This window comes from Neoarius graeffei, chromosome 11 (assembly GCF_027579695.1).
Source record: "Neoarius graeffei isolate fNeoGra1 chromosome 11, fNeoGra1.pri, whole genome shotgun sequence".
Lineage (NCBI taxonomy): Eukaryota > Metazoa > Chordata > Actinopteri > Siluriformes > Ariidae > Neoarius > Neoarius graeffei.
This window is the reverse complement of record NC_083579.1, coordinates 60,998,148-61,015,120: the sequence shown is the minus strand read 5'-3', so window position 1 is coordinate 61,015,120 and position 16,973 is coordinate 60,998,148. Positions and strand designations below refer to the sequence as shown.

Genomic DNA, 16,973 nt, shown 5'->3' with positions numbered 1-16,973 from the left:
GAACAACTGTACACTGGCTCATTTATGTAGTTATCCAATCAGCCAATCACGTGGCTGCAGCACAGTGCATAAAATCATGCAGATCAAGCACTACAGGTAAAGTTCATATCAAACATCAGAACAGGGAAAAAATATGATCTCTGTGACTTCGTGGCATGATAGTTAACGCTAGATGGGCTGGTTTGAGTATTTCGGAAATTACTGATCTCCTGGAATTTTCCTTGGATTTTTGTTGTGTGCAAAAATCCCAGGATATCAGCAGTTTCTGAAATACTCAAACCAGCCCATTTAGTATCAACTGCCATGCCACGGTTAAAGTCACAGCGCTCACACTTGTTCAAGATTCTGATGTTTGACGTGAATATTACCTGAAGCTCTTGACCTGTACTGCAGCTGCATGATTTCATGCATGGTGCTGCAGCCACATGAACAAATGAACACAGCTACAGGTGTTCATAAGTGGATGGTGATTATACAAATACAATGTGTACATAAATTAGGGCATGGTCAGACATTCTTTACCAATATGGATGTCTTACCTCATGAGTTTTCTGTTGCTCCATTAAGTTCTGGAAGTTTCCTGAGATCTCCACAGCCAGCTTCTCTTCCGTCTGCACCAAGAACTCCATCCACGTCTCACACTTCTCCAGAAATGTCTGCTGCTGCAGCAGGGTGGCCTGCAGTTTACTGTAGAAAAATGTACATCTATTTAGAAAGCCAATCAATGCTAAAATATACATCCTTCCTTCTCAGGGTCATGGTAAGAAAGCATTAGTAATAAGAGATAAAACAAGTATTACTGTGACAGCATGCTTTCATATCCTTCACATAAAACAATAATTGTGTATTCTAGTGCAGTACTGTAACATGCTACAGCTAGCAAACCTGAATCTCTCAGTGGTCTGGGCTGATATGGTGACCCAGTTCCTGTTCAAGTTCTGCATGCGTTTAATCTCTGAGTCACTGAGGGGCAGCCTGTAGGCCAGTTCATTAAGACGTTCCAGGTCTGGTGCCATGCTGCTGAACTTCAGCATCTGTTTCTTGAGCTCTTCCATGCGGCCCTGGATGACTACCTGGTCACAGGAGCCATTGGGGTCCTGACCTTTTAGAACCTCCTCAGCTTCAATGGTCCACCGGCCAAGAATGCCCAGCTGTTCATTGAAGGTCTCATAATCCTGCATTCCTGCCTGTAAGTTACAAAGAGTTGGCTTTACAAAAAATGCACACCCATATATCCTGTTATTTTTCCAAAATCCAGCAATAGAGACCGAACCTGCAGGGCAGCCTGTTGACGGGTGAGAGTTTGATCCATGGAGCAAAGACGCTGGGAAAGGAATTGATGGTCTGACTGGATGGAGGCTGCAGCTGAGGTGTCCACTTGCTGTTTAAGCTGTTCACCTAGCTCCAGCAAAACTTGCAGAGAGGCTTTCACTGGTGCCTGAGATCGCAGCAACTCCTGATGAAAGTAACCATAAACATACAGCACATGGGATGAATTAACATTAATGATTACATTTATACATACATAACATATGTCTTGCAAAAGTATTCATCCCCCTTGAGGTTTGTCCTGTTTTGTCGTATTACAAGCTGGAATTAAAATGGATTTTTGGAGGGTTAGCACCATTTGATTTACACAACATGCCTACAACTTTAAATGTGCAAATTGTTTTTTTTCTTTATTGTGACACAAACAATAATTAAAATGAAAAAAAACAAACAAACCCAGAAATCTGGAGTGTGCATAGGTATTCACCCCCTTTTGTATGAAACCTCTAAATAAGAGCCGGTCCAACCAATTCACTTCATAAATCACAATTATTTGATTAAGATCCACCTGTGTGCAATCAAAGTGTCACATGATCTGTCACATGATGTCTGTATAAATCAACCTGTTCTGGAAGCACCCTGACTCTGCAACACTCCTAAGCAAGCAACATGAAAACCAAGGAGCACTCCAAACAGGTCAGAGATAAAGCTGTGGAGAAGGATGGATCAGGGTTGGGTTATAAAAAAAATCCCAAAACTTTGAATATCCCACGGAGCACCATTAAATCCATTATAGCAAAATGGAAAGAAGATGGCACCACTACAAACCTGACAAGAGAAGGCCACCCACCAAAACTCACAGACCGGGGAAAGAGGGCATTAATCAGAGATGCAACAAAGACACCAAAGATAACACTGAAGGAGCTGCAAAGATCCACAGCAGAGATGGGAGTATCTGTCCATAGGACCACTTTAAGCTGTACACTCCACAGAGTGGGGCTTTATGCAAGAGTGGCCAGAAAAAAAGCCATTGCTTAAAGAAAAAAAAAAAAAGAAACCATGTTTGGAGTTTGCCCAACAGCATGTGGCAGGCTCCCCAAACACATGGAAGAAGATTCTCTGGTCAGATGAGACTAAAATTGAACTTTTTGGCTATCATGGGAAATGCTATTTGTGGTGCAACCCCAACACTTCCCATCACCCTGAGAACACCTGAGAACATGAAGCATGGTGGTGGCAGCATCATGCTGTGGGGATGTTTTTCATCTGCAGGGACAGAAAAGCTGGTCAGGATTGAAGGAAAGATGGATGGCACTAAATACAGGGCAATTCTGGAGGAAAACCTGTTTGAGTCAGCCAGAGGTTTGAGACTGGGACCAAAGTTCACATTCCAGCAGGACAATGACCCTAAACATACTGCTAAAGCTACACTGGAGTGGTTTAAAGGGAAACATTTAAATGTCTTGGAATGGCCTAGTCAAAGCCCAGACCTCAATCCAATTTTGAATCTGTGGCATAACTTGAAGATTGCTGTACACCAGTGCAACCCATCTGACTTGAAGGAGTTGGAGCAGGTTTGTCTTGAGGAATGGGCACAAATCCCAGTGGCTAGATGTGCTAAGCTAATAGAGACATACCCCAATAAACCTGCAGCTGTAATTGCAGCAAAATGCGGTTCTATAAAGTGTTGACTTTGGGGGGTTAATAGCTGTGAACACTCCAGATTTCTCTTTTTTCATCTTCTTGTTTGTGTCAGAATAAAAAATAAATAAATTTGCACCTTTAAAGTGGTAGGCATGTTGTGTAAATCAAATGGTGCTAAGTCCCCAAAAATCCATTTTAATTCCAGCTTGTAATGCAGCAAAACAGGACAAACATCAAGGGGGATGAATACTTTTGCAAGACACTATATGGTGCTGGTCTTTATCATTTTTGGGACAGCCACAGAAATGCAGACTTTTTCATCGAAGCACATATATTAGATAACTTAAAAAAGAAAATCACTGACCCCACTTTTACGAGAAAAAAAAATCAAAGAAATGTTCACACCAATAGCAGAGAAACTGTCTCACGTACAGTACATTCTTGAATCCACGTAGACACCTCCTCCTCTGAGATATCTTTTTTGTTTGCTATCCTCAGGAGCTGCTCTGCTTTGTCGTCCAGGCTCTGGATGTTCCCATTGCTCTGCTCATACAGGTCCCTATAGCTCTGCCAGAGCTGGAGCAAAGCTTTACTGCTTTTCAAACGTTCCACGATCTCTTCTACCAGGCTGCTCCACCTGGCATTGACGTCTTTAAGGGTGTTGTTCAGAGAGTCACACACAGATGGGTGGCACTCCTTTAGTAGCTGATGTGTAATAGCTCCAAACTTCCTCAGACTGCTTTCCTGATTCTCCAGCTCTTCTTGCAGATTCTGATAAACAGGTAAAAGAGACTTCAGTGTATTTTTTTCATTCTGTCTAATATGCATTCAACTTCACTTTTTCTTTACATTCACTTGCATATTAAAATTGTTTGAAGGAGTTGAGAGCAGGAGTTTGCATGTTCTCCCCGTGTCTGCGTGGGTTTCCTCCGGGTGCGGGTTAGGTTAACTGGTGACTCTAAATTGACCGTAGGTGTGAATGTGAGTGTGAATGGTTGTCTGTGTCCATGTGTCAACCCTGTGATGACCTGGCGACTTGTCCAGGGTGTACCCCGCCTTTCGCCCGTAGTCAGCTGGGATAGGCTCCAGCTTGCCTGCGACCCTGTAGAAGGATAAAGCGGCTAGAGATAATGAGATGAGAGATGAGATGAGTTGAGAGCAGTCCTACCTGCAGACTGTCCACCTGGAGCTGTACAGCATCCAGAGAACCAGTGAGCAGTCTAAAGCGAGACACAGAGTATCTCCCCTCTGTCAGGTAGCTGTTAATCTCTTCAGCTGCTTCCCTGTACTGACTCCATTGATCAGATACTAACTTCAGGCTGATCTTCAGCTGTCCGATCTGTGAAGCACACTTGCTTGTTTTTGTGACTCGAATTACACATATACATATGGCTCATAGACATGTTTATGACATTTTACACATAAAAAAACAGAAAATCAACATACTAAATGGTCAAGATTGGCCCAAGTGTGATTCAGTGCCTGGAGAGTTTCCATGACAACAGCACAGGCTTCATCTGTTTTGTTCTGGACAAGAGCGCAGGCCTGCTCTTCTACTCTCTCCACCTCTCTCTCCTTCTCCTTGACCATCAGTTCCATCTCCTGTGTGCATGAATGTGAAATAAAGAAAAAAAAGAGATGCAATTCATGAGCGAATGCGTGAAGTCATGAATAAGGAACTGGACGGTTGGATCAGGTGTGTTAGCACTGAAAAAATATTAAACTATACAAGGTTGACAACTGCATAATTTACAACATTACAGTCTGGTTTTACCTGGCAGTCTCTGAGAGCATTTTGCACTGACGAGAGATCCTCAATCTTGTGTTTCCTCTTGAGTCGCTCCTCCTGAGCACATAGCCAGGTTTTAAGGCACTCCACGTTACTTTCATACTCTAGCCAGGACTGCAGCAAACCTTCCAAATGCTGGACCTGAATAAACACATCTTACACATCAGTGGGTCAGTGAACTCATTCTCTAATTTACAGAACATTAGACAAAAACATGAATCGAACCCTCTCTATGATGCGAGCTTGTAGGATTTGCCAGCAACGGTTCATGGCTCCCAACCTCTCAGCAAAGTCTGTTTTATCACTGCGCTTACTCTCCACATCCTGCCCACTGATCTGCAGCACTGACTGGTTCACAAAGTCCACGGTCAACTGCTTACAGTTCACATCTACACGAAAACCCTACAGGTGGGAAGAAAGTGGTTAGTTATGATATTACTTTCATCAGTAAGACACAAAATCAAGTGTGTGAGGATTGGGAATTTATTGTGATGCAGGTATTAACATGTAAAAACAGCACTTACAAAAATGATAATGCAAATACAAGACAATGATAGCACAATACCACAAAAAAGAATCAAAACCCTACTTAAAGGTAGACTGCCTTTCAGATTTTTCAAGTGTAGGTCATAAAAAGAATTTTCCCTGGCACCAAATTATTTTTGTTTAGTGAACTGAAAGCTACTGAATTCGAATAACAGACTTCCAATTTTATTAGGTTTTTTAAAATAGAACAATCAATGAATTTAGGGCCACGTGGCCCTAAATTCTCCGCTATTTTTTCCTGCTTCACCCTGACCCCAATTCAAGATACAGGTAGTCGTCGACTTACGACCTATGCGACTTACGACCGATCGACTTTACGACCGTCTGGTTATGACTGGCAAGTGTTTTCCAGCTGAGCTAGCTGAGCGTATGACAGTTTCCACCCCAGCTCCCGGCAGCACCCAGCATCCAGCCAGTGTTGCCAGATACTGCTGACGGTTTCCAGCCCAAAATATGTTCAAAACCCACCAAAATGCACTTAAAACCGCCCAATCTGGCAACACTGTATCCAGCCTCTTCTATTATGTGTGCAGTGTTTCGCTGGACAAATAACGAGCGAGCTACAGCGCGCGTACGGCTTAACCAGATCTTGTGCTATAACGTGCACAGCTGGTAATCAAAGTAACTTTCACTTTTCTGTTACACTGTTCTGTGTCCAATGTCCAAAATGAAAAGTTAGTTTTCAACTGTTCAGCTAAAAAAAAATGTAATTAAAACGATTGTGTTGTTGAAATGATGTGTTTGCAATTTATTTATAATCAAAAACTGATACAGGTGGATGAAAGAGTGATAGTGTGATAAAAAAGTACTATACTAGTACTACTGAGTGATAAGAAGTCCTAGTGAATGCTTGATAAGTAGACAATAATAAATAATTAGGTGTATTTTTCATCGCGCGCACTATGACCCAAAATAATATACCAGCAAGAAATAAAAGTTACTTCCACCCCTAAGTGTGCAGTGTTTGACTTAAACCAAATAATGAGCCAAGGTAATGAAATAAGAAAATGTTGATAAAATCAGACTTTAAGATGATTACAATATCATTACACATCACAATATACTTACGTTCATTTAACATAGGCCGACTTACGACCAGATCGGTTTACGACCGGTCAGTTGTAACCAAACGCAGTCGTAAGTCGACGACTACCTGTACTACGTCATGCATCGTGTGCTGGGCTTTCCCCGTTCACGCAAGGCATTGTGGGATACAAATTTGAAACAGGAGAGAAAAATGGAGGATGTGAGTGTGCAAATGAAACGTGGAAGACGGACTACGGTCACGGAAAGCGAGAAGAAAAGACGTTATGTTGAGAAGGAAAGGAAACGCAGGACCAAACTAATAAATATTGGCAGTCAGCGAGCACCTTGGTGTGATCAGCTGTTTGTTTAGCGACAAAATGATATAACTGTCAGTGCACGGTCAAGGTAAACCTGTAGGTGTGCACACGGACTTCCTCTGTCTGCTTGACTGTGCGAAGCGAGCGATTTCGTGCACATTATTTGCTACAGAATTCCCTCAAATTAAATAACGTCCCAGCCACAGAATGGCCTGATATTTTGTGAGATATTACAGAAATAAACATATATCACAATGACCAAATTTCAGAGGGAGTTAAATTTCACCGATTTTATGAAATCGAAAGGCTGTCTAGCTTTAAAGATGTCAGTACATCCAGTGAATAAAAGGACACAGTACATTCATATTTTTGTTGTGAACTTATTCTTTCATAATTTGAACCTACCTTATAGCGCTGCAAGTACTCCTGGATAACCTTTGACCCCACAGCTCCTTTAAGGTTTTCTTCATCCTCCTCCATCACTCTCTCCATTAGTGCGATCCAGTTGACCAGTTCAGTGATAGCATGGCATGAAGCTAACTTGTCCATTTGGGACTGGGACAGGAAGCAAGCATCTTTGTTAGCCATTAGTGCAGGAGAACGACTTAAGTAACTAGAAAAAATTACTCTTACTTAATAGAATAGAACGACTCCACTGAATCCTGACTATTCTAATCCCATTTGGCAGTAATGATCACCCAGTTTAGCAAGTGATATATGATGGTGCAGCATATTACCTGGTGGAGTTTCTCTTGCACAACAGGGATGCGAGTGAGCAGCTCAGCCCACTGGGCCTCCACACGGGCTAACTCTGCCCTGAGAATGCCTGTGTCTGCCTTTTTCAGCCTCAGCAGCTGGTGACCTTCATTGAGTACTGAGGCTTTCAAACTGGAATGAGCCTCAACTTCCTTACTGAATTCCTGAAAGGAAAAGGCATGTTTCACAAACTTCATAAAATATCGAGGCCAACAGACAAACTGATGTACTTTAGGGTTGCAGGATCACTGTGTATTTAGAGGCTCACTATTAGACAAGTTACTTTTTAAAGACCTTTGGAACAACTGACCGTGCTTACGGTCCAGTTTGTTGGTTCGAACTAAGCTGGTACTAACCAGAAAAGCTGACAGGTGGTCTCTAACTGTCTCCAGCTCTTCAGGCACAGTTACTGACTGACTGTTCCAGAATTCCAGACGTTCCAAAGCATCCTGTAGCCACTCGTTTAGCTCAGCAGATTCACTCTGATATCTGAGAAAAACAGGTGTCATATATTTTTTGCACTTTAAAATAGTGAGGTTTTTTTATTCAGGTCAGTATAAATGGTTATGTGGGACTCGACCTATTCCAGTGTTTGAGGATAGACTCCAGACGCTGCAGCTCCTTATTGACATTGGTAGTGTTGCTCAGCCAGTGCTCCCCCAGCAGAGTAAGCTGGTTCTCCAGAGCGTGGCACGCCACAGACTGCAGTAGGGATTTGCCCTCCTCTAGTACCTGATGAAGCTTGTGCTGGTGCTCTGCCAGAATGGACTTCAGACCCTGGGTAGATAGGATTAGATATAATTACCCTAAATTATATATATTCATTCATTCATTCATTCATTCATTCATTCAACTTCAGTAACCACTTTATCCTGGTCAGGATCCCACTGGATTCAGAACTTATACCAGGAACTCTGGGCACAAGCTTGGAATATACCCTGGAGGTAACACCACCAGTCTATCACAGAGCACCATGCACACACACAAATTCACACTCATTCACACCCGGGGCAATTTAAAGGAATGGAAAATGTAACATAAATACATGCATGGGTTGGTAGCTTGTAATATTGAGAGCCTGTAAGAAAAGTTTCAGACATGTCTGACTATTTATGAGAAAGTTGTGAGCGTTCTTGTATAACTGCTCTAATGCCACCAGTAGGCTGCCATGCAGCCTGTTGGAAGGGCGATGCATGACGCCACTTGGGTGCAAGGCTGAGTGTCGCTCTTCAGTACTGAAGGGGCAAAGCGTTAAGCGGTAATCAACTTCCGCAGACAAGATGGCAAAAAGTGATTTGGAAGTCAGCGAGTACGAATTCATTGCAGATTTTGCTGGCCTAGAACCCTATCAGTTTGAGCCAAGAGTTGAGGAAGGCGATTCTCAAGAAGAATCAGAACAGGAAGCCAGCTCTTCAGATCCTGAAGCTGAGGAGGAACAACGGATGGGCAACACGCAATGGTGTTCGTGCAAACGTTGTGATCACACATGGCTGAAGCATGCTAACGAGTGCTTATTCTGCCAGGAATGTGTAAAAACTCACGCACTTGCCTCTTCGACAGATTTAGGTAAGTCAGATTGTATGCAGATCTGTTTGTAGGTAGTCTAGCAAGGTTACAGTCTGCAGAATGAGGCTGTCACGGCAGCACTACTTGTACCGGGGGTATAAATATGAAAAGTTGCCTCCCCCCATTCAGTCATGTACTGTAGGAGTACATTAGCTGTTTACTCTTCCCTCACTGTTCATCAGGATTATCTTTCCCCTGCCACTTTTTTGTTAGAGAAAGGGAATTTCAAAATTTTTTTCATATAAACTTTTAATGAAATAATCTCCAGCCAGGGGCAGTGATTTCTTGTAATGTGTGTGGGGGGGATTAAGTGCAGATGAGCTTCCATGTGCTGCGCCCAAGTGACGTCAGAGCATTGCCGCAAACGATAGGGGGAAATTTTTCTGATTGGTTAAAATATTTTCAGTGGCGGCATTTATGAAATAGTCGATGATGGGGAATTCTGCATAGAAACTGACTTTCGAAGATGGATATTTTAGTTGTGTGAGCTCCATATTTTCAATTATTCGCATGAATCGTTAGTTTATATCATAATCTATCTTCATAACTGTATTTTAACCATGTGCTTTCTTTTCCTTTAATATAATAAATCTCCCACTGGCATGTTTTTTGATCATGATAGGAAATCAGAGAACCCAGAGGAAACTCACACGTGGAGAACTTCTCACAGACAGAATTACAGACCCTGGAGCCATGAGACTTTATGTGCAGTACCACCAAGCCATAAATAATGCCAAATTAGATACAGAACATTCATATGTTCCTATAATATGGTGTCAAAAAAGCCTGCATGAGCATAGAAAAAAGCTTTGACTTATATATGGGATGTAGAGAATAAGTAATACTGATCTACCTGATATAGTGCTATTCTTTCAGTTAACCTCTCCTCTGTCTCCTCCAACAGTGGAACAGCAGGCATGCGGCCCTCCACCGCCTCCAGATGCCTATTCAGACATTGATGGTCCAGGACCATACGGTTCCATGTCTGTAAACACATACACAAATAGACATGAAACAGGCAAGGAAGAATGTACTAAGAAACAAGCACATTAAAAGTGAAAACAATTCATTCAACTTACTACTAATTACATTTATAAAGATTGTAACTCACGTCCAGGATGTACTCCAGTTCCACCCCTTTCTTGTGAGCCTGCTTTAGAACCTCCTGCGCCTGGGCCAAAGTATCCTCTAGAGCTTGGCTCTCTTGTGGTAGGACAAAGGCACTTATTTTCTTGTAGAAAGTCTCAGTTAAGACCATATGCCACTCCAGGCCTTGGAAGAACTCCTAATACAGCAAGATATTACACACATCATTTATGGCTGTCTTTACTGCTGTACGTCCTACTTGTTTCACAGCATTTCAACATAGCTTGCCTTGTGTTTGTCTAACAGACTCTGGACTTCTTCTACTGAGCCAGCAATTATCTTCTGGTCAGCAGCCATCTTGTCCTGAGCAGTATCCACCAGATCCACCAGGTCCTGTAATGCTCGCTCATACTGGCTCTTCAGAGCCATGCTCTGGTTCAGCCCACTCCGACGAGATCCCACTGTCATCAGCAGCTCTTCATAAGTGTCCTATAAAATATAACATGCACAGGAACTGTTGCTCTGAAAAGTCTATATTTCCACAAAATATACATCCTTTTCTAATTTCATATAGTTTGATGAGTGAGTGTGTACCTGGAGCTTCATCAGTTCATTGTTAGAAATCTCATCTGGCTGCAGAACTGCTCCTCTGGTTTTTAAATCTGTAATTTTATGCTCCAACTCTCTAAGGGACTCTTCTACCTCAGCAATTGTCTGTTAAGGAAAATATCACAAAAGGAATTTAAAAGGAAATAACAATCTAATGACAGTTATTTATCAATAGAATGAACAGTAAAGCTTTTTTGTACCTCTAGCTGTTTATCTGGTGGGCAATCGAGGATCCCTGCTAGCTTCTGTAGAATATGAAACTTGCTCTCACTTATGTCAGAGAAAAGAAGCTCCAGTTCAGTCTGTGAAGAATGAAAGAGACAATATCACATGAGATGAAGCCCATCGACTGGTATGATGGACATAATATTGTAGGATCACCACCAGCTCTGACTGGGATAGCTTTGACCTGGAAGGCAGTGAGATCCTGCATCCTGCTCCTCATGCTCTCACAGCGATGCTCCACTCCGGAGTCTAAGGTTTCCAGTCGCTGAGACAGGCAGTCAAGAGTGTCCTTCATCAGGGTATGCTTTTCTCCAGGCAACCCTACAACACTCCCAAGCAGTCCTTGGCTGTGGCCCACCTCTTCTTTGACCTCAGCCACATCTTTCCCTAAAGCCTGACAGACATGCAAGTCGAGTGCTATTTGTAAAAACTAAATGTAAATATTTGAGATAGCTCAAGATATTCTTTTGCTATTAATGAATAATTGTGAGCAAAATAATTAATAATGCTAAAAATGACTAAATCATTGCCACAGCAAATGGAAATTCACTTACCTCATGGTCGGACAGCTGTGTCTCTGCATTCTCTGTCAGAAGCATTGACCTGGAGAACAGTGTGTTCTCTACATCATCTAACCAAGAGGAGGTTGCTGTAACTGCTGAATATAGCTGCTGTTCTATCTGCATGCCTTGCTCTTCTGCTGAACCTGCAAACTGCATATACAACAGCAAGAAATGTTACAGGAATTACATTTACAAATTTCCAAAGGTGAATAATATATAAATTTAGGCACTGCCTAAAAGCGGAGCTCCCATCTGTTTCTGGGATATAGAATTTTCTTATATCATAGCCAGTCTCTTGTTTTATTTCTTTACTGGCTAGCACTGGAGCGGCACGGTGGTGTAGTGGTTAGCGCTGTCGCCTCACAGCAAGAAGGTCCTGGGTTCGAGCCCCGTGGCCGGCGAGGGCCTTTCTGTGCGGAGTTTGCATGTTCTCCCCGTGTCCGCGTGGGTTTCCTCCGGGTGCTCCGGTTTCCCCCACAGTCCAAAGACATGCAGGTTAGGTTAACTGGTGACTCTAAATTGACCGTAGGTGTGAATGTGAGTGTGAATGGTTGTCTGTGTCTATGTGTCAGCCCTGTGATGACCTGGCGACTTGTCCAGGGTGTACCCCGCCTTTCGCCCGTAGTCAGCTGGGATAGGCTCCAGCTTGCCTGCGACCCTGTAGAAGGATAAAGCGGCTAGAGATAATGAATGAATGAATGAATGAATGAATGGCTAGCACTGGCCACTAGGTGGTGTGTATGACTGGTAATTACTAACACTGGCCACTAGGCGGTGTGTATGATTGGTAATTACTAACACTGGACACTAGGCGGTGTGTATGACTGGTAATTACTAACACTGACCACTAGGCGGTGTGTATGACTGGTAATTACTAACACTGGACACTAGGCGGCGTGTATGACTGTTAATTACTAACACTGGCCACTAGGCGGTGTGTATGACTGGTAATTACTAACACTGGACACTGGGCGGCGTGTATGACTGGTAATTACTAACACTGGACACTAGGCGGTGTGTATGACTGGTAATCACTAACACTGGCCACTAGGCGGCGTGTATGACTGGTAATTACTAACACTGGACACTAGGCGGTGTGTATGACTGGTAATTACTAACACTGGACACTAGGCGGTGTGTATGACTGGTAATCACTAACACTGGCCACTAGGCGGCGTGTATGACTGGTAATTACTAACACTGGCCACTAGGCGGCGTGTATGACTGGTAATCACTAACACTGGCCACTAGGCGGCGTGTATGACTGGTAATCACTAACACTGGCCACTAGGCGGCGTGTATGACTGGTAATCACTAACACTGGCCACTAGGCGGCGTGTATGACTGGTAATCACTAACACTGGCCACTAGGCGGCGTGTATGACTGGTGGTACACGTACACGTACAAACCACAAAAATTCGACTCGATGGGTTTACCATTTTTTCTTAAGTATGGTGCTCCGCTGGGAGTTCCGCTATAATGATTGCCATTTAGGGAAGTGAAATCACCTGAGCATTCTCCACAGCCTGGCTGAATTCACTGTATAATGACTTCAGTGTCGACTTGTCCCTGACCTGGGCCTCTCTTTTATAGAAAGGAGGAGAAGTTTTTACACGAGCAGTCCTGGAATAAAACTGGAAAAATAACAACTATCAGTTTTGTTGTACTGTACTGTAGTGATTGACGATGAACTAAGGTTAGTATAGATATTCATTTATAATCTTGGAAGAAGTAGCATCACAGTACTGGTTGCTTGGTATCCTGCTCGAAAGTGCTCTGCAGAAGCTGCAGTTTGGTGGCCAAGTCTTTTCTCAGGCTCTCCCATCTCTGTCTCCTCTGTCCCAGTGCAGCCTGGCTCTCATTCTCTAGTTCTGGACTGAATACCTCACAAAAACTGTAGATTGATCAGTTGACACAGAACAAGAAAATCATGGTCTTTTTTTTATGGAACAATGGCTTAAATTAAACAGAAAATAATGACTGATACTTAGTAAGTGTGACATCTGAAAATGTGCTGTGAACTGGCAACTTTATTATTTAAAACTGCAATTTGGCATGGAAGGTTTTCTGACTCAAAACAGACATTAAAATAATTTTCACAATGAACACACCTATAGAGGCTTTGCACCATCACGTGACCCCCATAGCAACGGTAATTACACCGTCATGACGGGGCACGCTTATAGTGCTTCATTCAGACAAGTTACAGTGGTGCTTGAAAGTTTGTGAACCCTTTAGAATTTTCTATATTTCTGCATAAATATGACCTAAAACATCATCAGAGTTTCACACAAGTCCTAAAAGTAGATAAAGAGAACCCAGTTAAACAAATGAGACAAAAATATTATACTTGGTCATTTATTTATTGAGGAAAATGATCCAATATTACATATCTGTGAGTGGCAAAAGTATGTGAACCTTTGCTTTCAGTATCTGGTGTGACCCTCTTGTGCAGCAATAACTGCAACTAAACGTTTGCGGTAACTGTTGATCAGTCCTGCACACCGGCTTGGAGGAATTTTAGCCCATTCCTCCGTACAGAACAGCTTCAACTCCGGGATGTTGGTGGGTTTCCTCACATGAACTGCTCGCTTCAGGTCCTTCCACAACATTTCAATTGGATTAAGGTCAGGACTCTGACTTGGCCATTCCAAAACATTAACTTTATTCTTCTTTAACCATTCTTTGGTAGAACGACTTGTGTGCTTAGGGTCGTTGTCTTGCTGCATGACCCATCTTCTCTTGAGATTCAGTTCATGGACAGATGTCCTGACATTTTCCTTTAGAATTGGCTGGTATACGTAATTCAGAATTCATTGTTCCATCAATGATGGCAAGCCGTCCTGGCCCAGATGCAGCAAAACAGGCCCAAACCATGATACTACCACCACCATGTTTCACAGATGGGATAAGGTTCTTATGCTGGAATGCAGTGTTTTCCTTTCTCCAAACATAACTGGGTTCTCTTTATCTACTTTTAGGACTTGTGTGAAACTCTGATGATGTTTTAGGTCATATTTATGCAGAAATATAGAAAATTCTAAAGGGTTCACAAACTTCCAAGCACCACTGTAGTTGTTATTGATCAGTATGGGAAGGTTTTGTTGTGATTTTGGATGTGCAAATCATTTTGAGTGACACAAAGACATCAGATTTTTTAATTTACCAAAAGTAATTCATCATCAGGAGGAAAAACTAGAGATATTTCTAAACATAGAAGGGAAAAATGGCTCGGAAACATTCGGTGGGGCTCGATGTCAAACACAGAGGTCAAAAACCCTATGGTATGCTCACTTAATTTCCACAAAAGTAAGAATTAAAAAAATAATAATAATAATTTCAGAACTGCAGCAAGGTGCTCATTCTTATCCAGTGAAGTGAACAAGAGACAAAGTGCAGCAAGGTGCTCAAGCTCATGTTCACGTCTCTGTATAAGAATGAGCACCTTGCTGCACTTTGCTTCTCAAGTTCGTGTTCATTTCTCTGTATAAGAATGAGCACCTTGCTGCACTTTGTCTCTTATGCTCTTGTTCATCTCTGTATAAGAATGAACATCTCGCTGCACTTTGTATGTTTGCGAGCCATTTTTCCCTTCTATGTTTAGAAATCTCTCTAGTTTTTCCCCCGATGATGAATTGCTTTTGGTAAGTTAAAAAAACCTGATGTCTTTGTTTTGTTCAGAATGATTTTCACATCCAAAAACACGGTCTCTATAAAGTTAATTTTTTTGAGAAAGATAGGCTTGTTAACCTGGCACTGCTGGGTGAAGCCTGCTTGTTGAGGATTTCTTCTCCATGGCTAGCGACAGATTTCAGCAGCTTTTTCTGTTCAGCCAACTGCTCCTCAAGTTCCTTATTCCACAGAAAATTAGATATATCTATTAGAACATTTCTTTTGAATGGGTAATGATGCTAGCAACCTGTACTGTGAGACAATTCAAGTCAGAAGTAAAACTAAACATGCTGAATTTAATTTTAATCTGAAATCTAATTATTTGCTGTTTAGGTCATGTCTAATAAGAAAGTGTCATCATAACAGAAAACTCAGTGTACCCTCTGTCTCTGCAGGGTGTCCTGTTGATGCTGGTTCCGTGTAGAGTGGGCATGTGCCAGCCAGTCCTGCACATTAGGACTCTGAGAAAGACTGGACTCCGACTCACTGTCAGACTGCTCCTGTAGTGATCCCTGCAAAACAAATATGATACAGTATTAAATTCCACGATTTTACCATAATTAGCTTCTGAAGAATAAATAGCTGTCCAAAAGTGCAAGTAAACAAATAGCAAAAGGCAGGATTAAGACCTCAAGATCTGCCAAAATATTTATGGATAGCAATTACAGGATTTCACTGTACAGAAAATTGTCAGGAAATCATTAAATGCTATGCTCATAGCTGAGTATGTAATGTTAAGTGTATATGTCAGCAGAAAGAAATGATCTTAAAAAAAGCTTTACATCCTTGCCTATTCACCAAATAATCCACAATCGCATTTAAATTACTACATACACAAAATGATACAACAAGCGCAAACAATGCAGAAATTCTCATCTCATCTCATTATCTCTAGCTGCTTTATCCTGTTCTACAGGGTCGCAGGCAAGCTGGAGCCTATCCCAGCTGACTACGGGCGAGAGGCGGGGTACACCCTGGACAAGTCGCCAGGTCATCACAGGGCTGACACATAGACACAGACAACCATTCACACTCACATTCACACCTACGCTCAATTTAGAGTCACCAGTTAACCTAACCTGCATGTCTTTGGACTGTGGGGGAAACCGGAGTACCCGGAGGAAACCCACGCGGACACGGGGAGAACATGCAAACTCCATACAGAAAAACCCTCGCCGGCCACGGGGCTCGAACCCGGACCTTCTTGCTGTGAGGCAATAGCGCTAACCACTACACCACCGTGCCACCAATGCAGAAATTATTACATTAATTATAATCCATATCTGATGTTTAATTTTAGTATAAATACACAGGTGATTATAGAAAATCCCACACGCTGATTGAGAAATTCGGACTATTTCTCGATAATCACCTTGAGTGACTCAGCAAAATGGCGGCCAATTGCTTTGTCACCGTAAGTGAGGAAGAATTACAAATTATGAAAGAAAATGCTGTTCCGAAAAGCACTAAAGATGCTACGAAGTTTGGTCTAAAAATATTCAAAGGTAAAGTGGAATTGTGATTTATTTTATCTATTTCAAAACAAAGTATTTTATGTAAGTAGGCATAGATAAGTGACAAGTCTGCATGCATTACATTTGCATGCCGCTTTTGAAGTTTGAAATAAATGATTAATTTTTTTAAAACCATTAAAAAAAAGTTTTAAATAATCACCTGTGTATTTATGCTAAAACAATTATCTGCCGAAGGCGAGGTGAATATCAGTGAATAATAACCGAGACAAAGTCTCGGTTATTATTCACCGATATTCATTTTGCCTTCGGCAAATAATTGTTAAAGTAGTTCTAGAATTTGAAAATCGCCTTTGCATGTAACGATGAATACTAATATTTGTAGTATATTACAAAAAAAATCACTAAAAAATGTTTATCCGTTATGATTTT

General features: G+C 42.0%; 1 protein-coding gene across 7 annotated transcripts in view; it reads right to left on the bottom strand.

Moving 5' to 3' along the window:
- Window positions 1–16,973, bottom strand: part of syne1b (spectrin repeat containing, nuclear envelope 1b) — a 140,832-nt gene that overhangs the window by 17,653 nt on the left and 106,206 nt on the right. For all 7 annotated transcript variants that reach the window (XM_060934445.1, XM_060934448.1, XM_060934453.1 and 4 more), the window contains 23 exons: window positions 15,450–15,581; window positions 15,148–15,248; window positions 13,144–13,291; window positions 12,906–13,031; window positions 11,388–11,546; window positions 11,018–11,227; window positions 10,809–10,910; window positions 10,594–10,713; window positions 10,288–10,488; window positions 10,025–10,198; window positions 9,767–9,898; window positions 7,928–8,124; window positions 7,704–7,836; window positions 7,329–7,511; window positions 6,997–7,146; window positions 4,928–5,104; window positions 4,688–4,843; window positions 4,360–4,515; window positions 4,082–4,252; window positions 3,346–3,684; window positions 1,274–1,456; window positions 886–1,187; window positions 540–687 (listed from right to left, as the gene is read on the bottom strand). In XM_060934445.1, coding sequence (XP_060790428.1) covers window positions 540–687; window positions 886–1,187; window positions 1,274–1,456; window positions 3,346–3,684; window positions 4,082–4,252; window positions 4,360–4,515; window positions 4,688–4,843; window positions 4,928–5,104; window positions 6,997–7,146; window positions 7,329–7,511; window positions 7,704–7,836; window positions 7,928–8,124; window positions 9,767–9,898; window positions 10,025–10,198; window positions 10,288–10,488; window positions 10,594–10,713; window positions 10,809–10,910; window positions 11,018–11,227; window positions 11,388–11,546; window positions 12,906–13,031; window positions 13,144–13,291; window positions 15,148–15,248; window positions 15,450–15,581 — 3,900 coding nt within the window. The remainder of the gene's footprint in view (window positions 1–539; window positions 688–885; window positions 1,188–1,273; window positions 1,457–3,345; window positions 3,685–4,081; window positions 4,253–4,359; window positions 4,516–4,687; window positions 4,844–4,927; window positions 5,105–6,996; window positions 7,147–7,328; window positions 7,512–7,703; window positions 7,837–7,927; window positions 8,125–9,766; window positions 9,899–10,024; window positions 10,199–10,287; window positions 10,489–10,593; window positions 10,714–10,808; window positions 10,911–11,017; window positions 11,228–11,387; window positions 11,547–12,905; window positions 13,032–13,143; window positions 13,292–15,147; window positions 15,249–15,449; window positions 15,582–16,973) is intronic.